The 20,291-nt window shown below is 41.4% G+C and overlaps 1 protein-coding gene across 11 annotated transcripts in view; it reads right to left on the reverse strand.

Annotated features, from left to right (window-relative positions):
- Window positions 1–49: 49 nt before the first annotated feature.
- BRCA1 (BRCA1 DNA repair associated) overlaps window positions 50–20,291 on the reverse strand; it is a 58,941-nt gene continuing 38,699 nt past the window's right edge. For 10 of the 11 annotated variants that reach the window (XM_042917146.1, XM_042917148.1, XM_042917151.1 and 7 more), the window contains 10 exons: window positions 18,511–18,701; window positions 17,041–17,351; window positions 14,450–14,537; window positions 12,186–12,263; window positions 11,653–11,693; window positions 8,597–8,680; window positions 4,445–4,499; window positions 2,799–2,872; window positions 2,129–2,189; window positions 50–1,278 (listed from right to left, as the gene is read on the reverse strand). In XM_042917146.1, the coding sequence (XP_042773080.1) occupies window positions 1,133–1,278; window positions 2,129–2,189; window positions 2,799–2,872; window positions 4,445–4,499; window positions 8,597–8,680; window positions 11,653–11,693; window positions 12,186–12,263; window positions 14,450–14,537; window positions 17,041–17,351; window positions 18,511–18,701 (1,129 nt within the window). In that variant the 3' untranslated portion in view covers window positions 50–1,132. Of the gene's footprint in view, window positions 1,279–2,128; window positions 2,190–2,798; window positions 2,873–4,444; window positions 4,500–8,596; window positions 8,681–11,652; window positions 11,694–12,185; window positions 12,264–14,449; window positions 14,538–17,040; window positions 17,352–18,510; window positions 18,702–20,291 lie in introns of those variants that run through there. The other variant, XM_042917152.1, reaches the window with a different exon arrangement.

Raw genomic sequence — 20,291 nt, forward strand, 5'->3', positions numbered from 1 at the left:
TAGGGTCTGAGCAAGTCTGTAGCTGTAAGCTTCAAGAAGTCATGCTTGGTGAAAGTGAAAGCAAATTTATTTGCAGGTGAACAGCAACAACGTTTACAAAATGTATTTTGTACAGTCAAGTCTGCACTGCCCTCACACACTAGGGGGCTAAGGAAGACCTAGTCCTTCCAACAGCTATAAACAGGCCTGGATAATGAGTTTATGAAAAACACTTTCTCTTCCTTCAGCACACAAAATTATTTATGAAGCTGTACAGTTCGGCAATAGGAAGCAAAAAGAAGAAAATTACCTCAAGGAAAGCAACAGCTCCTTTCCTGGTGGGAGCCGTCATTTTATAGACATGAAATATCCCTGTCAGAGATCTTGTATTTCAAGAAGAATGGGTGACATATCAGAGCTACAACAATAAACATTGTATTTATTTCTAATGGGGAATTAGAAGACCCTCTTTGGACATCAGTTCTTGAAAAGATTCTGCTATTTCAGAGCATATCAGTGCTAAGAAATCTTTTAGAAATCTGGATTTCTAAAGGGCAGGATGACTCCCTTTTCCTCAAACCCTCAAGGTTCATATTTATATCCATTACCTGCCTCTGAATCCCTCCAGGCCCCCACCCAAGCTCCATCCACTCCAACATTTGAGAGCCGCCCAAGGGCTGTTCTGATTTTAAGTCACATCACAGATTTCCCCAAGTACTTGCTTCCCACTGAAGGGTCTAACTCTTGGCCTTTATGAACACAGGATTTTAGGGAAGCAAACTTAGGGACACCAGCTATTCTCCTGAGGCCAGCCATTCTGTGCCTCCAGCTCTAAGCCAACATCCCCAGTACGAAGAATAGGGCTGATAAATAATGAATCAGCATCTTGCTCAATTGGCGGCGTTTAAATGGTTTTAAATTCTTTTCAGGTGAAAAATTACCACAATTTTGTGCTCATGGTAGATTTCAAAGGGAGACTTGAAGCAGAAAATCTTTAAGGGCCCCTTGCATACCAGAATTTCTTCTCAGGCTGATGTATATAAAATATTCAGTAACCGGGACTGTGGAAAGACTGAAGAGGAGCTCCCAGGGCCTGGAAAACGACTGCTTCTTACGATCATTCTTGGGGTCCTGTGGTGACAGGCCCTATACGCTACACACATGGCTGGCTGAGGTCAGCAGTAGCTCTGGGAATCTGGGGGATCAGGTAGGTGTCCAGCTCCTGGCACTGGTAGAGGGCTACACTGTCCAATACCCACTCTCGGGTCACCACAGGTGCCTCACACATCTGCCCAATCGCTGGGGACAAAGAATGCAAACAGAAATTAGTCAATTCACATTTTCCCAGGCCAGACTCTTGTCAATCTACTCCTGGGGAACTGGTTGTATGAGTTCACAGCGTTACTCAGGTAGGTGCAAAACGGTTGATCTTAAGTAATGCTTCAGGACATAGGACCTTATTTAGAAGCCTGAGGAGTGACTGCTGGTGAAAGCCTACAGCCTCTGGCAACTTTAGTAACATGAGCTCCAATCTGTTAAAGGAAGTCACCAGAGAGCAAAACAGCATTGCAGTTTAATGGTTTTGCAACATCTTAGAAGAGAAAGCAAAACAGATGATGAGCACGATCACATCTGTGTGAAATACATGTGTGTACATATATACACACGTATGCCACGTAGAATTTTACCATCACCATCTTCAAGTGGTGAGATTACTGGGATTATTTTGTTGTGTTAGTTTTCATTTATATTTTATGTGATGAACATTAATTAATATTTAACCTCCACCAATGGAAATAGTTCATGCCTTACTTTTATAACACAAAAGACATCACAAAAACTTTTAAAAAGTCATTTTAGGCATGCATGCATGCATGCATTCATTCATTCAAATATTCATTGAGCACCTAGAAGATGCTGAGAACTGTGTTAATCAAACAATGGGTGACCTGTGGTGACCCAAACTCATCACACAGATCCCATATCTCATAGGCACATTCCTATGGCCTTCTAAAGCCCCACACAGGTGCACCATCTACTCCGGTTGATCAAATCAGGACATTTAGACCTAAAATGACCATAGTCTTCATACTTAACCTGGGCCCTGCAACCCATACTCCTCTGGACAAAGGCTTATAGCAAGACTTACCATGGAAGCCACTGTCCTCTGTCCAGGCATCCGGTTGCACGACCACAACTGGGTGAGTAGCCTGTATCCCCGGGAAGGAAACAGCATTGAGGGTATCAGAGCAGGGCTTTTAGAACAGTCACTTCACCATTTCTTTTTTTTTTTTTTTTTAATTTTTTTTAACGTTTATTTATTTTTGAGACAGAGAGAGACAGAGCATGAACGGGGGAGGGTCAGAGAGAGGGAGACACAGAATCTGAAACAGGCTCCAGGCTCTGAGCTGTCAGCACAGAGCCTGACGCGGGGCTCGAACTCACGGACCGTGAGATCATGACCTGAGCCGAAGTCGGACGCTTAACCGACTGAGCCACCCAGGGGCCCCATCACTTCACCATTTCTTGACGGTTTGCTGAAGCAGACTAGTTTAGGTGCAACCACAGAAAGGAGGGGGATGGGCACACGGCAAAAAGGAAGGGTTGGAGGGAGAGTCTTCCCTCAATAAATTAAATACTTGGAGAACTCAAGCCCTTACTCATCCTCCACAGATGGCATCTTCTGGCACTGGTACATGGTCAGAGAAGACTCAGAGCAGAGAGGCTTCTGAGGTCCACTGGCAGGGTTCGTAGGGATGGATGGGTACCAACCAGCCTTGTTCAATCATAGGACAGATATTTGGCAGGGCATCACTTACCTTGCTGAGAGTGAATAACGAAGGCCTCTTCACCACAGAAGCCCCACAGAGGCGCACCATCCACTCTAGTTGATCTAAATAGCACATACAGACCTAAAATCACCACAGTACTCTACACACTTAACCTGTGCCCTCTACCCCATGCTCCTCTGGATGAAGGCTTACAGCAAGACTTCTCAGTGGGAGAGTCTCCACCTCTCTGCTCCAAAAGGACAGAGAGGCCTTGACCTAGAATCTATACCAGGTATGGATTCTAAGTCAATTTGCCACCAATATGCTACCTACTCTGGTTATTGGTCCCCAAAAGGCCACTTGGCAGATAAGGTTTGACAGTCTCTCAAATAAAACACTTTGGAAGAAAAGAATCCAAGATCTAATTTCCCTTAAATTGCTAAATTGCTGGCTAAGATACTGTGAAAAAATGCTCACTTGCCTTTCCTCCCTCCCTGCCTAATTCTGTGTTGGTAATTGATAATCACGGCCACCAAGAGCACCATACTTGGTGGTAATTACTGTAAATGTCAAGAGACAGGAAGATAATTCATTCAGTCAAAAAAAAATACACATCATCCTGGACAGAGACTCAGCACATCAGTGGGGAAGGGCTACATGCTGAGCTGGAATCGACACATTCGGGGGAACAGAAACCAAAAGGGATTATACAGATGTTCCCCTTGCACCTGGAAAATCAGCAGAACCGACCAATGAATGGCTTCTGGGCCTCTCTGGGGATTGCTGAGGTGCTCCTATTTGTCTGAATAAACCGAGGTCAACAGACTCATCTCTAAAATGATACCTGCTAGAGACCTGGTTTTCATTACACCAAAGAACAAAAACACTGAGAAATCCTCAAGTGGCACTTGGAAATTTCATAAAAATCCAATCAATAACCAATAAAGAAGACAGAAGCAAAATTACTTTGCCAGGCCCTCTTGGGGCTGCTCATCTGTCCCTGACTAGATGCCAAGGCCATCTTCTGAGGAGCAAGAGAACCTGATCCCTGGGGTGGAAGGGGGCACAGAAGCAAAGGTGGGCGGACTTTGTTTTGAAGAGAACAAACCAAACCTATACACATACCAGGGCCTCAGTGCTACACAACTGCAGAGTTGAGCCCCACAGCACTCCTAAACATAACATCACATTCAATGTCAAAGTTAATTAGAAAATGTTCATGCAGAGTCTTCCCCTGCCTGCTCTGGGCCTGTGTGGGGCCCCAGGCCCACAGGGCTTATGCAGCCGCTGTGTTTGCTTCTTAGTATCAAATGAAGATGGTTTAGGAAGAGCAGAATTCCTTCTTAACATTTACAAATCTGAAAGGTATCTTCTCCCTAACTTATGACTTCCCTCCTTTCTTAAAGCAAAGGGCAAGAAGGGCAGCTCTACCCCACTTGAGCATAGAACACTGCATCCTAGAACCTAACTTTTCACTGACTTCTAGCTCTCAGGAAGGGGCACAGGGCTGTTTTTTTGCCACAGGGTAACGTTTAAGCGCAGTTTTGCCTGACGGGTGGTAGAGAAATAGAAAAACCTCTAGAACACCTCACCAACCTGAGGAACCCCCTTAAAAGGGATGGCCTCTCCTGTAACACTTTACCATGTAAGGGGAAAGGCTGGTGCTGGACTCGCCACTTCTCCCGGTCTCTTACCTGTGGGCATGTTGGTAAAGGGCCCATAGCAACAGATTTCTAGGCCCCCGAAGATCTGGGAGAAGAGTGGCACAGAAGGAGGAAGGGAAAGAAACACCAATTATAAAAGAGTATGCATTTTATAAAAAACAGCATAAAGAGACTCTCGAAAATGAAGGACTTTCTTTTTTCTTTACCACCTGATAACTTCTGCTATGTCCCGGAGACAATCAGTGTAATGTCAGAACATGGATGGATTTTAGAGGACTTTTTTTTTTTTAATGTTTATTTTTGAGACAGAGAGAGACAGAGCATGAACGGGGGAGGGTCAGAGAGAGAGAGGGAGACACAGAATCTGAAACAGGCTCCAGGCTCTGAGCTGTCAGCACAGAGCCTGAAGCGAGGCTTGAACTCAGGAACCGCAAGATCATGACCTGAGCCTAAGTTGGACGCTTAACCGACTGAGCCACCCAGGCGCCCCTTAGAGGACTTTTTAAAAGTGTGTGAGTAATTGGTCCACACTAGGGTCACTCTCTGTTATTCAGAGGCTGAGCTTTCCACTTCGCCACCAATCAGGCCCGGGCTCCTTCCTGGTGACTTCATTTCTTGTTAGAGACCCAAAAAACCTGGGCCTTCTTTATATTTAATAAAAGTCTTGGATGGCTAGATATTCAAGCTTTTAGCTGCAGTTTGGTGTTTTTATGCAGACTTGGTACATTAATACTAACCATAATTCTAACTGTCAGAGAGGTCTATGTTGATTTTACATGCTCTTTTTCTCCTCTTTCTCTGGTCTCTGAACATCTGTTCCTGCCTTCACACTGCTTTAAGAACAGCCATTGTTCCTTTAGGCAACCTAAACCATTTTTAATCTAGAAGTTAATCTAATCTAGAAGTGAAGCCTGGTTCTGCCTCTCCTCATTGAGCTGACCTGACTGCCTGGTTTCCAGGAGACACAGATTATACTGTGCCTCCAAGGTGCCTCTTCCACTTACATACAGTGCTGGCTGGCACTGCCCAAAAGAACTTTCTGTGATGATGGAAATGTTCTCTGTTTGTGTTAATAAGGTGCCCAAGTCACATGTAGCTACCAAGGTCTTGAAATGTGGTCACAGTGGGTGAGGACCTACACTTCCTATTTTATTTAGTTTTAGTTATCTAAATTTCAAAACGGCGGCATGTGGCTGGTGGCTATGGTGTTGGACAGGCAAATTCTTACACACAAATTGGCACAGGTTCTTAGGCAAGCACTAGCATATCATTTAAAAGAAATCTCAAGTTGTGTCAGTTGGCTGGATAGATACCATTTGGGTAAACATCATTCTCTTGACCCTCTTTCTCCCCATTCCACTAAAAAGACTGCCTAGGCCTGGAACTCACCTTGTTTAAATAAGAGAGATGGGGCTACAGAAAACTCAGGAGCTAAAAACTCATCATGGCCTTTTAGGAAATGAGCCTCCCCACCCCCATTTTAACTACAGCCAAAGGAATAAGAAGAGCAGCAGGACAAGTCTGTTTCTGTTTTAAGTGACAGCCTCCATATATGCCATTCTCAGTATCTGTATGAATAAACTGCATCCCCAACCTGTTGACAGGATCTAGATGCTCATAATGCTAAAAGCTGCCCCCAAGCAGCCGTCTGGAGCCCAACATTGCTGTGAAAAGTACAAAAGATTAGGAATTTTTGTATCCAAGCTGACACTCACTGATGAGGATGGCTAGTTAGGAGATGAGTTTAGAAATCTGAAGTTTCACTTCTACAACTACAAATACATTTCTCTTCCACGGGAAAATATTACAGTGACATTTAGTATTTTCAGAACATCATCACTTTGACCAGGCACCTTCCATCACTGCCATCCCAAATTTAGGGAAAACCCTCAAACGCTGGAATTTCCTTTGAAGGAGGAAGAATCTGGTGCTAATTCGGCCTTGCGTACAGTGGAATAAAAACAAATGGCTGGCTCACACAGAACTCCCCTGGAGTGAAGGCAGAAGCAGAAACAGGGCCAATAGCTTTCCTTGGCATCTGGAAGTTACTCGATAGGTTCAGAGGGTGGGGATGGACTCAAGGGTTCAGAGCTCTCCCAAAGCAGTTTTCCCTAGAAAATCTCCTCCACTGGTTCTTTCTCAACTTTTATAAAGGGACAGACAGTGTTCCGTATGGGGATGTTCTAAAATGCCCATTTAAAAAAGGAAGAAAAAAAGGCAAACTTTTAAAAACGAAGAAATGCAGACTAGGCATGGAAGTGCTCAGTCAGTGACCTGAGAAAGCAGCAGGTTCAGGCCTGACAGGCAGATGCAAAACCATGCTTAGACTTCTCCCTGACAGAGAGACAATGCTTTGCTTCCATAATCTGCTACAGTGTGATCTGGGAAAAATCATGGAGTCTTCCTGGGCCTCTAGGCCTTCATTTGTAAAATTGTTAGAATAACCTATTTTTTTCCTCTGTGAAATCTATGACTTTCCAAGAAACTATGGTATTGTACATTTAAGATTTTTTAAAAGTATGTATGTATGTATATATGTATGTATTTAATCTCTGACCCAACATGGGGCTTGAACTCATGACCCCAAGTTCAAGAGCTGCATGCTCTTCCAAATGAGTCAGCCAGGCACCCCTAGTATTGTTTCTTATTTTAAGATTTAAAAAAAAGTTTATTATTTATTTTTGAGAGAGACAGTGTAAATGGGGCAGGGGCAGAGAGAGAGGGAGACAGAGAATCCCAAGCAGGCTTCACACTGTCACCACAGAGCTCGATACTGGGCCCGAACTCATGAAACCGTGAGATCATGACTGAGCTGAAACCAAGAGTCAGACCCTCAACTGACTGAGCCACCCAGGTGCTCCTCTTTTTAAGACTTCATTTCATTTCATTTCATTTCATTTATTTATATTTGAGAGAGAGAGGGAAAGAGAGAGAGAGAGAGAGAGAGAAAGAGAGTGTGCATGTGTGTCTGAGCGAGGTAGAGGGGCAGAGAGAGAGAGAGAGAGAGAGAGAGAGACAGAGAGAGACAGAGAGAGAGATAATCTTAAGCAGGCTCCATGCTCAGTGCAGAGCCTGACACAGGGCTCAATCCCACAACCCTGGGATCATGACCTGAGCTGAAATCAAGAGTTGGATGTTCAACCAACTGAGCCACCAGGTGCCTCAAGATTTTATTTTTTGTTTATTTTTGAGAGAGAGTGCACATGCACAGGGGGTCAGGGTGGTGGTGGTGGTGGGGCAGACAGAGGGAGACAGAGGATCTGGGTCCAAAGCGGGCTCCACAGTGAGACAGCAGAGAGCCCAATGTGGGGCATAAACTCATGAACTGTGAGATCATGACCTAACCGACGTCAGATGCTTAACTGACTAAGCTACCCAGGAGTCCTAAGAGTTTACTTTTTTAAGTAATCTCTACACCCAATGTGGGGCTCAAACCTATAACCCTGAGATCAAGAGTCGCATGCTCCACGGACTGAGCCAGCCACATGTCCCAAGAAACTATGGTATTGTTAAGAGCTCAGATTCTGGAGCATGACTGCATGAGTTCAACTAGTCATGGGTTCCCAACTAGCTCTGTGAGCTTGGGCAATCTACTCAATCTCTCTGAGCTTTTAATTTTCTCATCTATAAAATAGGTATAATTATAGTATACACCTCATAGGGCTACTGTAAAATTGTTAATTAGTTAAAATATGATCGAGTGTTTAGAGCAGACCCTAGCATACGGTGTAGGTTATAAAGATGTTAGCTACTGATTAACAAACACTTTCTCTTCTGTGCTTCCACAGACAGCACTGTACATCCCCCTCACAGCAGCGACCACATTACCTTAGAGGAAGACACCACAGTGAAGTGGAAAGAGCAACAGCCTTAGATTCACATCTGTTTCAAATTCCAGCTCTGCCCCTTATCAGCTGAGTTTTGAATCCTAGACTGGGGTCCAAAGTACATAGCTTCTCTACACGTCTAAGCTCCTTCATTCATAAAATGGAGAGAATACTTATTTACCTTATTACAGGGCTAGGGCAACTAAAAAAGAGCCTACATGGAAGCACCTAGTTAGAACTCCAGCAAGTGAGTATCCAGTGCCCCTCACAGATGAATGAGACCATCTCTACCAAGGGGACTGGAATGCAGGGGTATGGGTGGGGTTTTTGACAACAAGGCAGAGGGGGACTTTACCTTTCTGTCCCGGGATTCTCTTGCTCGCTTCGGACCCTGGTGGTTTCTTCCATTGACAACATCTCCTCTGACTTCAAAATCATGCTGGAAAAAAACCAACGCACACCACAGGGATCAGAGAAAGAGAAACCTCCTTCAATGGAAGTGGAGTAGATAAGTCGTATTAAGGAATTCAGTACTGTCAAATTTTGACAACCCTACTCCCACCCCCCAAAATCATTCTTTTTGGTGGACTGAATGAAATGACCAGCATCTCAGCTGCTGAAATCAATTCACTGAAGTAAATCTTTGTGGGTAGAAATTAACAATTGGCTTTTCACCTCATTGGGACTTAACGTATTTTAATTTTTAACATCTATCTCTTCTCAAAACATTCACTTAGCATTTAGATTAAACTGCTAATACTGTGCTGTTATAAAGATAACTGGAGAATTCCTGATCTCTTAAATCAACTGTGTATTACCATCTAAAGAAATAAGGGCTTCTCAGATTTCCATTGAGAGATTTACAGTTAATGAGAACAAAATGATAAAATATAGATTTAACCCAGTAAAGAAAGTTAGAGGCTTTTCATAATCACTATTTTGACTGGTCAAGGACAAGGAAGTAAAGAATAATGTGACTGGGGAGGTTAGAGCTTTTGGGAGAATTTTGGGGAAGAATGCTCGGGAACAATTCTGACTGACACTTGATTGTAGGGAAGACAAAGTCATGAGTGTAACTACAGGCTGTTATTAGAGGAAAGAACACTTAACATTTCGTAGTCACTTGAGTGAGAAGAGTCTAGTGCTAAAAATGTCATCTATTTGAAGCTGACCCTCAAATTCCTTGTCCTGATTGCACCCCTGTGCCTACTTAAGCTCTCTACCTGGAAGTCTAATATACATCCCCAAATTCACAGTCTAAAACAGAGCTCTTGATTCTACTTCTTCCCCCTCAAGGTGCTCCTTCTCCATATCTTCCTGATCTGATTTACTATTACTGGCACCCATTCTTGTTTAGGCCCAAACCCTAAGTGTTAGCCCCTGAATGCCTCCCTTTACCTCATCCTCCAAATTTAACCCTTCAGTAGGTCCTATCCCCAAACGTAAATCAACCTCTTCTTCCCACCTCCATGCCTCCAATTACCCTACAAATAAAAGTCAAATTCCTTACCATGACTTCCACCAAATCCTATGTGATCTGGCCCTTGTCCATGATCTTCTCCAACCCCTGGTCCAACCTCTGCTCTCTACATAGAATTTGGCAATTACTACTCTCCAGCTACACGGGCCTATTTTTCTTTAATAAACCAAACTCATTCCTACCTCAAGACATTTATGTTTGCAGTTCTTCTGCCTGTTAACATTTGTTTCCTACATTTTTCCAGGCCAATTCTTTTTATTTAGGTCTCGGCTCAAGCTTTCAGAAAGCTTTCGCTGGTCTCCTTAAGTAGTCAACCTCTGTCCCTAGTCAGCTGCTAGTCTGTTGTTCTATATTATTTCTCCATTATATGTATGTATGTATGTATGTATGTACGTACGTATGTATGTATGTATGTATGTATGTATGTATGTATTTTTTATTATTTGGCTACTATCATTTTTTGAAGTTTTTATTCCATAGTATTTATTGGTATTTTAAATGTATCTTTATTTATTGTATGTCTCCCCTCAATAGAACATGAATCCCACCAGAGCAGGGACCCAGCAGTCTTATCTACTGCTCTATTCCTGGTGTCCAGGACATAGTAGGATCCCAACCATATTAGGTCACTGAATCAAAATTAAAACCAACAAAACGCCATTTAATTAATTATAAATATGCTAAATAGTGCATAATAGCTTAAAACTGCTTTTGCTAATTTTATTTTGCCTTGTCTGTTGTCACCAGCAGTTCTTAGATGGCTCTGTTCTAAAATGATTCTTCCTCCTACACCCTGTCTTATTTACCTCTCACTGTTCTTAGGATCATAAAGAGTAACATCCCTTTGAAGGAATCTGATTTTTAAGTAGATACATCTGCATGTTAATATGAAGGGTTTCTCTTCAACAACAGTTTTCTACCAAGGTATATGAATGTAAGATTTAGGTGGGCCTGTTTCTTAAGCTTACGGGTCTTCCTTTCTGCTTTATAAATTCCTTTTCCTGGGGTGCCTGGGTGGCTCAGTCGGTTGAGTGTCTGACTTCAGCTCAGGTCATGATCTCACAGCTTGTGAGTTAGAGCCCTGCGTCAGGTTCTGTGCTGACAGCTCGGAGCCTGAAGCCTGCTTCAGATTCTGTGCCTCCCTCTCTCTCTGCCCCAGCCCACTTGCATTCTGTGTCTGTCTCTCTCAAAAATAAACAGTAAAAAAATAAAAAATAAATAAAATCTTCATGTTTAAAAAAAAATAAATTCCTTTTCCTTCCTCTAAGAAAAGGATTGTTTCCATTGACACTTAATTTTTTTTTTTAATGTTTATTTATTTTTGAGACAGAGAGAGACAGAGCATGAACGGGGGAGGGTCAGAGAGAGAGGGAGACACAGAATCTGAAGCAGGCTCCAGGCTCTGAGCTGTCAGCACAGAGCCCAAAGCGAGGCTTGAACTCATGGACCGCGAGATCATGACCCAAGCCGAAGTCGGACGCTTAACCAACAGAGCCACCCAGGCGCCCCTCTATTGACACTTAAACAAATGAGTGAGAATGCAGAATTTCCTGGTTTGCTCTGCGTAATTCTTGATGGTCCACATTGTCAAAGAAAGTCTTTGGAAAGCAGTATAAAAAAAGGAAACAGAGGGGCGCCTGGGTGGCTCAGTCGGTTAAGCGGCCGACTTCGGCTCAGGTCATGATCTCGCGGTCCGTGAGTTCAAGCCCCGCGTCGGGCTCTGTGCTGACAGCTCAGAGCCTGGAGCCTGTTTCAGATTCTGTGTCTCCCTCTCTCTGACCCTCCCCCGTTCATGCTCTGTCTCTCTCTGTCTCAAAAATAAATAAATGTTAAAAAAAAAAAAATTAAAAAGGAAACAGAGAAGTATTCAATGATTTTGTGACTCAGTGGCACCAAGTCTTTCTGACTAGTTTGTAAGATCAAGTACCTACCTCATCTAGCATCTTTCTTTCTTTAATGGACTGGGTCACCCCTAAAGAGAGGACAGAAAACACAGGTCACACAAAGGCAGAAGAACATGCTCTTTTCACGGAGGTGGATGGTGAAGCGATACCGTACAGCACAGAGGGCAACACTGAGTAAAGGTCCTCTCTCTAAAGCAATAGCCCCTTAATAGATTTCCTTCTGGAGACACAGTGGTGGCTTAATTTAAACATTATAAAACTGCCTGCTGCACATGGATTTCTGCCTGCTATTAAATAAATCCTTAGTTCCTATGCTAACATTGCTAGGAGCAGATTAGGTCGTATTAGTTATAAAAAGAAATCCATTTTCCCCAACATCACCAGCTTTATCCGAACAAAGAGATATGCATTCAAGATAAAGCTAGTTTTGTGTTACCATTAAAGACCTTTTGGTAATTCAGATTCAGCATCAGCAAAAACCTTAGGTGTTAAAATGTTAGGTGTAAAAATGCAATTCTGAGGTGTTAAAGGGAGGAGGGGGGACATTATATTGTACTTACAGAAATAGCTAACTACCCATTTTCCTCCTGCAATACCCAGAAAATATTTCAGTGTCCGTTCACACACAAACTCAGCATCTGCAGGATGAAAAACATCCAAAGGATTAGCAGTTGAAAACAAAAATCAGCAAGTTCTGCTTTAAGAAGCTAAAGTGTCCCTAGCAACTTATGCTACTTGAGATCAATCCGGATTGATGATTCTGACAGCCCAGGTGATAGGCTCAGAGGCCAGAAGCACCCTAATTATAAGCAGCAAGTGTGCATCTTTGGAGGCCTGGGAAAGGCTGATAGGAGGTTGAGACCACAGGAAAGGTCTGCTCTATCTTCCAGGTGCCAACGTTGGCTAAAGACGACTGTCATTGTGTTGAAGAAATCACCCTTATCAGTAGTATTGATACACTTGGCTAGGGAAGATCTATTTTACTGGATGGAAAAATGTGAAAGGAGACAAAAGCAGCATTATTGAATTCCTGAATCTGAATGTCCATGTAAGTGACAAGGTTTCACCACCCAGAACTTCTACCTGGGGAATCCTAACCCCTTAATTTCTAAGTCCCCTGAGAGGCACAGGAAAAATAGACTATTTTCACAGCTTTTCTCTTTTCTATGTACTTCAGAAGGTAGTAGCTGAAGAATCAGTTCTGTTTTTCTTAGCATTTCAAAGGCCTCCTTTGAAGAACTAAGCAAACTGAGGAAAGAACACTTAGTTTTAAACAGGAGAAATGTATTTAACTAAATCCTAAACACAGTAGGCCATCTGCCAGTAGAAGCAATAGCCATTCTCTCTCCCAGAATTCTTCACAGATTTTTAAAAGCCCTTTTTTTTTCTTCAAATTTTAGAGCTTTTTACCTGTTGTACAAGTTGATTTAGTAATATGCTTTAAACCCAGAAATTTTAGCTCCTTTTTAGTTTAAAAGTAGCAAATGTTGTATTGTCTTTGAGTTTAAAGACTGAACTACTTTAGATTTAGTTTACATTTTAAAGTTTTCTTCTCACCTTTCAGCAGCTTTGATCCACAACTATAGCTAGCTTAAGCTATATTAAACGTTACTGACATCCATCTCTAAAATGTTACTTCGCTCAAAGTAGCTTGTTGTGGCACTTGATTCCTGTGAGCATTATCCTCTTACCCTGTGGTATGGTCTTTGTACAGTAGAAACCTAAGATCTTAGAGGTTTTAGGGCAATGTGTCCCTGCCAAGGAGTCTGGACCCTATGCTCAAGTGCCTGCAGCTACATGACAGAAACATCCTGGAGAGGACCACTGTATTTCCAGAGAGTCAGTTTTGCGAGAAAGGCTTTAAGAATTGAACTCCAATCTGCATCTTTTTGGAGCCCAACAAGTGAGTCCACCTCCTCTTCCAGAAATCAGCTGTTCAAATATTGGAAGACAGCTGTCTTGTTCCCTTAAGTCTTTCCATTCCTTCACCTGTTCTTCAAATGACACTGCTTTGAATTCCTTTCCCCCATCCTCATCATCTACCTCTGGGTAAACACTCTAGTCTGTCAGTGACCAGCTTCAAAAGGAAGTATGGTGCTCAAAGCAGAGCACACACCTTCCAGGCAGCCCCTCCAGCAGAGAATGCAGTGGGGGGAGGGGGGGGGTCAGGATCTTCACTTTGCTTGTTCTGGACACTAGGCTTCTATTAATAAGGCCCAATTTCAAATGAGCTTTTTCAGCAGCCCTGAAATGTTTACTTAGATTTAGTTCAAAGCCTCTGAGGTCTCCGTTATCACAAAAGCCATAATTAAGACTGGAAAAGGGGAAGGTGTAGGAAAAATGAATTTCCCCTTCTCTTTTTCCTGTTTCCTATGCTAGGCTACCTCAGAACTGACAGTGGACTTGGATCCTGAAAAACTCCCAACCGCACTCAAACTGGGTGTGCGGAGTAGAGCTAGGAGACAGAGTGGACAGGGGGCTAGCGTTTCCAACTGCCTGGATTTTGAGCGCAGGCTCACTTCATTCTCCTCTTTGCCCCATTTGTTCCTCCAGGACTTCGGCTGTGCTTTATCAGAAAGCCCTTCACACAGTGTGGTCCAGGCAGGGTGGACTAGAAGTGGTTCATCGTTTGGGCTCCTGATTCTCCAAATCTTAACCCAAACAAAAGGGGGCCAGGAAGTAGCAAAACTTTTATTTTTCTCTCATAAATAATTGGCTGACAACTGGAAGACTGCCAGCCATGCTATGCTGAACAAATATTCCCATTTCTTCATGTGGTTTTATGCAACAGATGCAACATGCTCTGGAAAGGCTCTTGGTATACCTGTTTTCATAATGACATGAGTAGTCTCTTCAGAAATTACATTAGTTAAGGTGATTTGGTGTCTTCTGGCAAACTTCTGCACAAGCACCTGAAATCAAATCAAATATTACATCATAATAAATTACCTCTTGTACAGAGCTCAGACTATTAGTTACCCTAGCTTTGAGTCTTCATTTTCCTCACAAAAGGTACACCCCTTTTATTCTAACATGCCTGAAGTCCCAAAATAAATAGCAATTTAATAAAAATTATGTATAAATCAAAGGGAAAAATTCTAAAATAGTCTGTGCTAGTAGCCATGGAAATACAAACCAGGATTCAAAATAATAATTTTTCCCTTTAATAGCAGCTATCATTTGATACCCTAAGACAGTTTCTTTGCAGAGCGATACGCTACTATAATTTAGATTTATCAGCCTACATTTCGTAAGCCAAGAGGTAACCAGCCTGTTCAGAAAGTTACGCTACAGATATGCGGCTTAAAAACCTGATTCAACCCTCTGATAGTTACAAAACATTCAAGGCAAGATGCTTCTAAAGGTCAGTGTAAAAACCATCAATTTCTCTTAAGGATAAGGATTGGAAGAGATTCATATGCTTCCTGAAAGAAAGCTAAAGCCTTCTAGCTATTATCTATCAACCAAATAAAAATCAATAGGCAGTAAAAGGAATTAACCAGATCCGTTATGGACACGGTTGACACAATCAGTAGCTAATGTGTAGTAAACCACTTTGTTTACCAAGGGCCATCATTTACAAGCATCGCCATCCATGTCAATATTTATGTGCTGCACAACCCTGCAACGGAGATCAGGCCATCTTTCTTTCAAGCTGCCTCACTCCATACTGCCACAGGGCACCGAAAAAGGGAGGCTAGAGAAGCTAATGACATCCTCCCCCTTTTGCCACTGCCCTCTGCCAGGATCATTAGCAATTCTGAACTGATTAATTGTTGAAATCCCAGCCTTGAAACAGTGTTTAGTTAGAAGAGCAACTGCTGAAAAGATCATCTTAATATGGGCTCCAGAATTAATCATGTGTACTACAGTCAGCAGCTTTCATAATAAATTTACCACACTTCAGCAAGTCTGAATAGAGCTGAAAAGTTTTCTTCTTTGCTTGTTTAAAGACAAGACGTACCTGAGTCCCTTACAGTCTAATGTGCAGCTCCGAATTGTCCATGGCAAGAAAAGATTAGATCATTTTAGCCTTCTCTGAAAAGCTGAACTGACAAAACAAGGGAGGATGGAATGCTAATTTTCAATGAATAATGGGAATTCTAGATGCATAAGCAAATGATCAAGAACAATATAAACAGGCGCAGGTATGAATTTTCAGGGCAAATAGCTGATCTGGGCATGTGCTTGTGAGATCGAAACCCTAGCATTATTGATGAGAATTTATTCGTCATATCTACTAGGGCAGACACAGCTTATTTTATCTTTTGGTGGTGAGATACATTTGGCCACACAGAATATTATGCTGAGCCACTACCAATAGAGAAGTTAGGATGAGAAATGGTTCTTAGCCTAGGAAGGATATATTAAGAAAGATACTTAAGAATGACTCAGTCGTTTCTCAGTGTACAATAAATGGCACCCACTATTGCATCCATCTGATATGCTGGTGTGTTATCTTATGATTTTAAAGAAATATTCACTCAATTATTTTTTTTTTCACTCAATTATTTTATTATGAAAGGATACCAAAGGTGATTAACTACAAGGAGGTCAATGTCCTAGGATGTTTGAAATCTATACTCAGCCCAAGGAGCAACAAGATTTCAGTGGTATTTTAATAGGTATTTTTCTACAATGTGAAACAATTCCTATTTGTAGCACCACGAGCCCAAGGACATGTCAAATTAGAGGGAAGGGTGCTACAGGGTAGAAACGACAGAGCAGACTATTGAATAATTGTTACAAGCCAAGATAGAGACAAACCCTGGAGAAAAGCCACTATCTGGCAGTTTGCTTGCAACCACTTTGGATTTAGTTCATTATGCTCATAAGTTCACTCAGATGTAAACCAAGGTGTTTCCTCTGGGGAATAAAACTATACTATATAAGGGCGCCTGGGTGGCTCAGTCGGCTAAGCGACCGACTTGGTTTCCGCTCAGATCATGATCTCACGGTTCGTGAGTTCAAGCCCCACATTAGGCTCTGTGCTGACAGTGTGGAGCCTGCTTAGGATTCTCTTTCTCCCTCTCTCTCTGTCCTTCCCTTGCTCGCTCTGTCTCTCAAAATAATAAACTTCAAAAAAAATTTTTTAAAAACCCCACTATACTATACCTACTTGCTTTTTTAGATAAAAAAAATTAAAATTAAAAAGTTCTATGTTATATCCCAAACTACAACATGCTGCTAATATTAATGATTATTTACTTAAGTAAATATACACAAAATAATCTATGTTATAGCTTTATCTAGGTCCAATGATCAGAAATCAGTAATGGAAATTAAATTACATTGAATTGTTCTTGGTACCTAGATTTTTCCTCATAGGTTATTCACTGCTAGTACCTATTTAAAACTATTTGTACTACATTAAGAAGTCTCAGTTGTTAGGGAGATACATATGGATACACTCACCAATTCTTTTGGAGTCAAGCCTGATGCCACCATAGATATTCTTTTGTTGACTCTTTTTGTTGAAGACATCGTTTCTGGCTTCTCCTTGCCCTCAATGTCTTCCCTCTTATTATACCCAGCAGTATTAGTAATATGAACAGCAGCTGTACTCTTGGCTGATTCTTCAACTTGAAATTGGGGTAATTTCAAGGCAGAGGTTGAAGTTGGCATGCTGCTAACATGAACCGGTTCTGGGGCTCTGTCCACAGAGAGATCAGACTCAGGGTCATCAGAGAAGAGGCTGATTCCAGATTCGAAGTAAGGGGTTCCCTCTGAAAGGCATGAGGAAAGAAGTTTAACCCACACGACAATGAATTTGAATTATAAATAGTATTCATCATAATTCTATATTTTAAAAATGAAAGTTTAAGTCAACAGACTAAAGAAATATAACAGCATTTCATTGCCAGTAACGGGAATACAAGTAATTTTAAATATTCCTTTTGAGTTTTTATTACCTACATTCTCCAACTGTTCAACAATGAACATAAAGAACATATAGTACTTTTGTAAGGGAGAATAATTTTGAAAAAGGAAACTAATACTTGATTTTTGTTTCTTTATCCACAACATCATTGTCTTCTTGACTTAATAAATCATCAGATACCCTTACCAAATTAAAAATAGGAGACCATTCCTGAAACATTTCAGAAAATGTCACTCCATAAGGAAGTAAGCATAGCTACATAGAATTCATGAGATTCCTAAAATGACCTTAATGAACATGGCCAAATACTACATTTAGGTACCAAAGTGTACCTTTCATGATAATGTGTTTTTGAGGACTAATTTAAAACTTTCTTTACTGATTAAAAAACTTTGATTTATAAGCCATAAAACACACCATTCAGTTATAGTGATTTATAAGGCATAAAATACCTAGTCATTTATATTCATTAACTCATAAAATAAGAGCTTACTTTGTGGAGATTTGACTCATTTTTCAAAAAAGGGCAGACTGAAAACTTTATCCTAGGGCCCTAGAATTCTTTTCTTTTACCTTTTTTTTTCTTTTTCTTTTTTTTCTTTTTTTTAAGTAATCTCTGTGTCCACCATATCTGAGTTCCGGGTTGAACTCACAACCCTGAGATCCAGAGTCACATGCTCTACTGACTGAGCCAGCCAGGTACCCTAGGACCCTAGAATTCTTATTTAACAGTTGAAATAAAATATTTACAGTACACAAGACTCTCCCATTCTCAAAACTGTTAGAGCTAAACCTATACAGATATATTAACAGCTGCAATAATTTTCATGTAAATTTGGATTAACATTGAAGCAATTTTTCTAAAATGGGTTTAAGTATAACAGAAACCCTCATGATAGACTACACATGCTAGACATCTGAAAAGTTGATTAACTGAAATATCTTTAGGTCAGATTCAGAGTAAAACAGAAGTGTTTTCTCCACTAGAACAGATAAAATATTACCCAGATCTTGTCTTGGCATATAAGACTGCTCCATGAAATCTCGGGGCTCTGACTTAGTCAGTTGTAGCTCCTCCCCATCGACAACCTTAATTAGCTCCTTCTGAGACAGGCAGTTTGTGCTCTGAAGACTGCTTGAGTGGCTGTGCACACACTGCCTAGTATCTAACAGCCGTGATTGAGAAGGAGAAGACCTAGAAGAAGGATGAAAGGAGAAAGGTGCCAGCACAGCTTATGAAAGGGCTCATCATACTTCCGGGGCAGCTAAAGCACAAGTCGAACAGCTTACTGCCAGAGAGACGGGGAATGACTAGTGAAAAAGAACCCGAGTGACTGCCCAGAAGTCTGGATCCACGATGCCTGCCAACATGTCAGGGCTGACAGACAACATCTCCTCTTAGGGTCTGGGCCAAGGCAGTATATCTCTTAGCTGTTTAAAAGCATGTCAGCAAATTTCTGTGTCCCTCACTCAAATTCTATCCACTATTCCATTTGAGTCCAAATGGATGTTTCAGAATCAATCAGATCTCTCACAAAAATACAAAGCTGATTAATTTTGACATTTCTACACTCATTCTTTCTACCCAGTTTTAGCAGAATTCATAGAATCATCCCTACCTCCTGCCTTTTCAATGTCCAAAGCCATTCTAAAACCAAAGCCAGCTATAAAGTATTGTCAGAAGAGTATATGCACCCAGTGGTTTATTCCTCTGCTCTTTCAGGTGTTTAGGACTTTGCAGAATAAGATACTTATCAACAGATTTAAAGGACACTTAACAGATTTGAAGAATTAATACTCAAATGCATCATTTATACTTGTCTTTAAATAATAAACAATGATTAATAATTAAAATAATCATCAAATTATAATTATAATGGGTTATATAATTAAAATAATATAATCGATTATGACATAATATAATAATATAAATTAACAATGGACATACATTAAATAATTGTCAATTAAATAATTATTGGGTGGAGTTTACTACAAGTCAGGCAATAAAACTAGGCCCTGTGGATTAAAGATGAGCAAAACCTGAGTTGTAAAGGGAGGATGCTCAATCAATGTCTAGGTTCTTTAATACAAGACTCTGGAGGGTACACTGGGGAAGAGGGGAAGGAGGTATAGAAATATTTAGTCTAAAACATATATATTTTTAAGTCTACTTATTTAGTTTTTTTTTTTTAATTTTTTTTTTTTCAACGTTTTTTATTTATTTTTGGGACAGAGAGAGACAGAGCATGAACGGGGGAGGGGCAGAGAGAGAGGGAGACACAGAATCGGAAGCAGGCTCCAGGCTCCGAGCCATCAGCCCAGAGCCTGACGCGGGGCTCGAACTCACGGACCGCGAGATCGTGACCTGGCTGAAGTCGGACGCTTAACCGACTGCGCCACCCAGGCGCCCCTCTACTTATTTAGTTTTGAGAAAGAGAGCATGAGCAGGAGAGGGACGGAGAGAGAGGGACAGATTATCCCAAGCAGGCTCCATGCTATCAGCACGGAGCCTTATACAGGGCTTGAACTCATGAACCATGAGATCATGACCTGAACTGAAATCAAGAGTTAGACACTTGATTTAACCAACCAAGCCACCCAAGTGCCCCTTAGTCTAAATATTAAATGGATGGTTAGCTCAATTGATTAAATGTGGCAATGAGGTCATTACCTCTAAACATGAGTTAGTGCCTATAGAGGCCAGACCTTTGTCTCCTCTGTAAAAGCCACAATGTCAGTCTCCCAGCCTCAAAAATATATCCTCAGTTCAAGAGGCTTGAAAGAT

Source organism: Panthera leo, chromosome E1, assembly GCF_018350215.1.
Source record: "Panthera leo isolate Ple1 chromosome E1, P.leo_Ple1_pat1.1, whole genome shotgun sequence".
Taxonomy (NCBI): Eukaryota; Metazoa; Chordata; class Mammalia; order Carnivora; family Felidae; genus Panthera; species Panthera leo.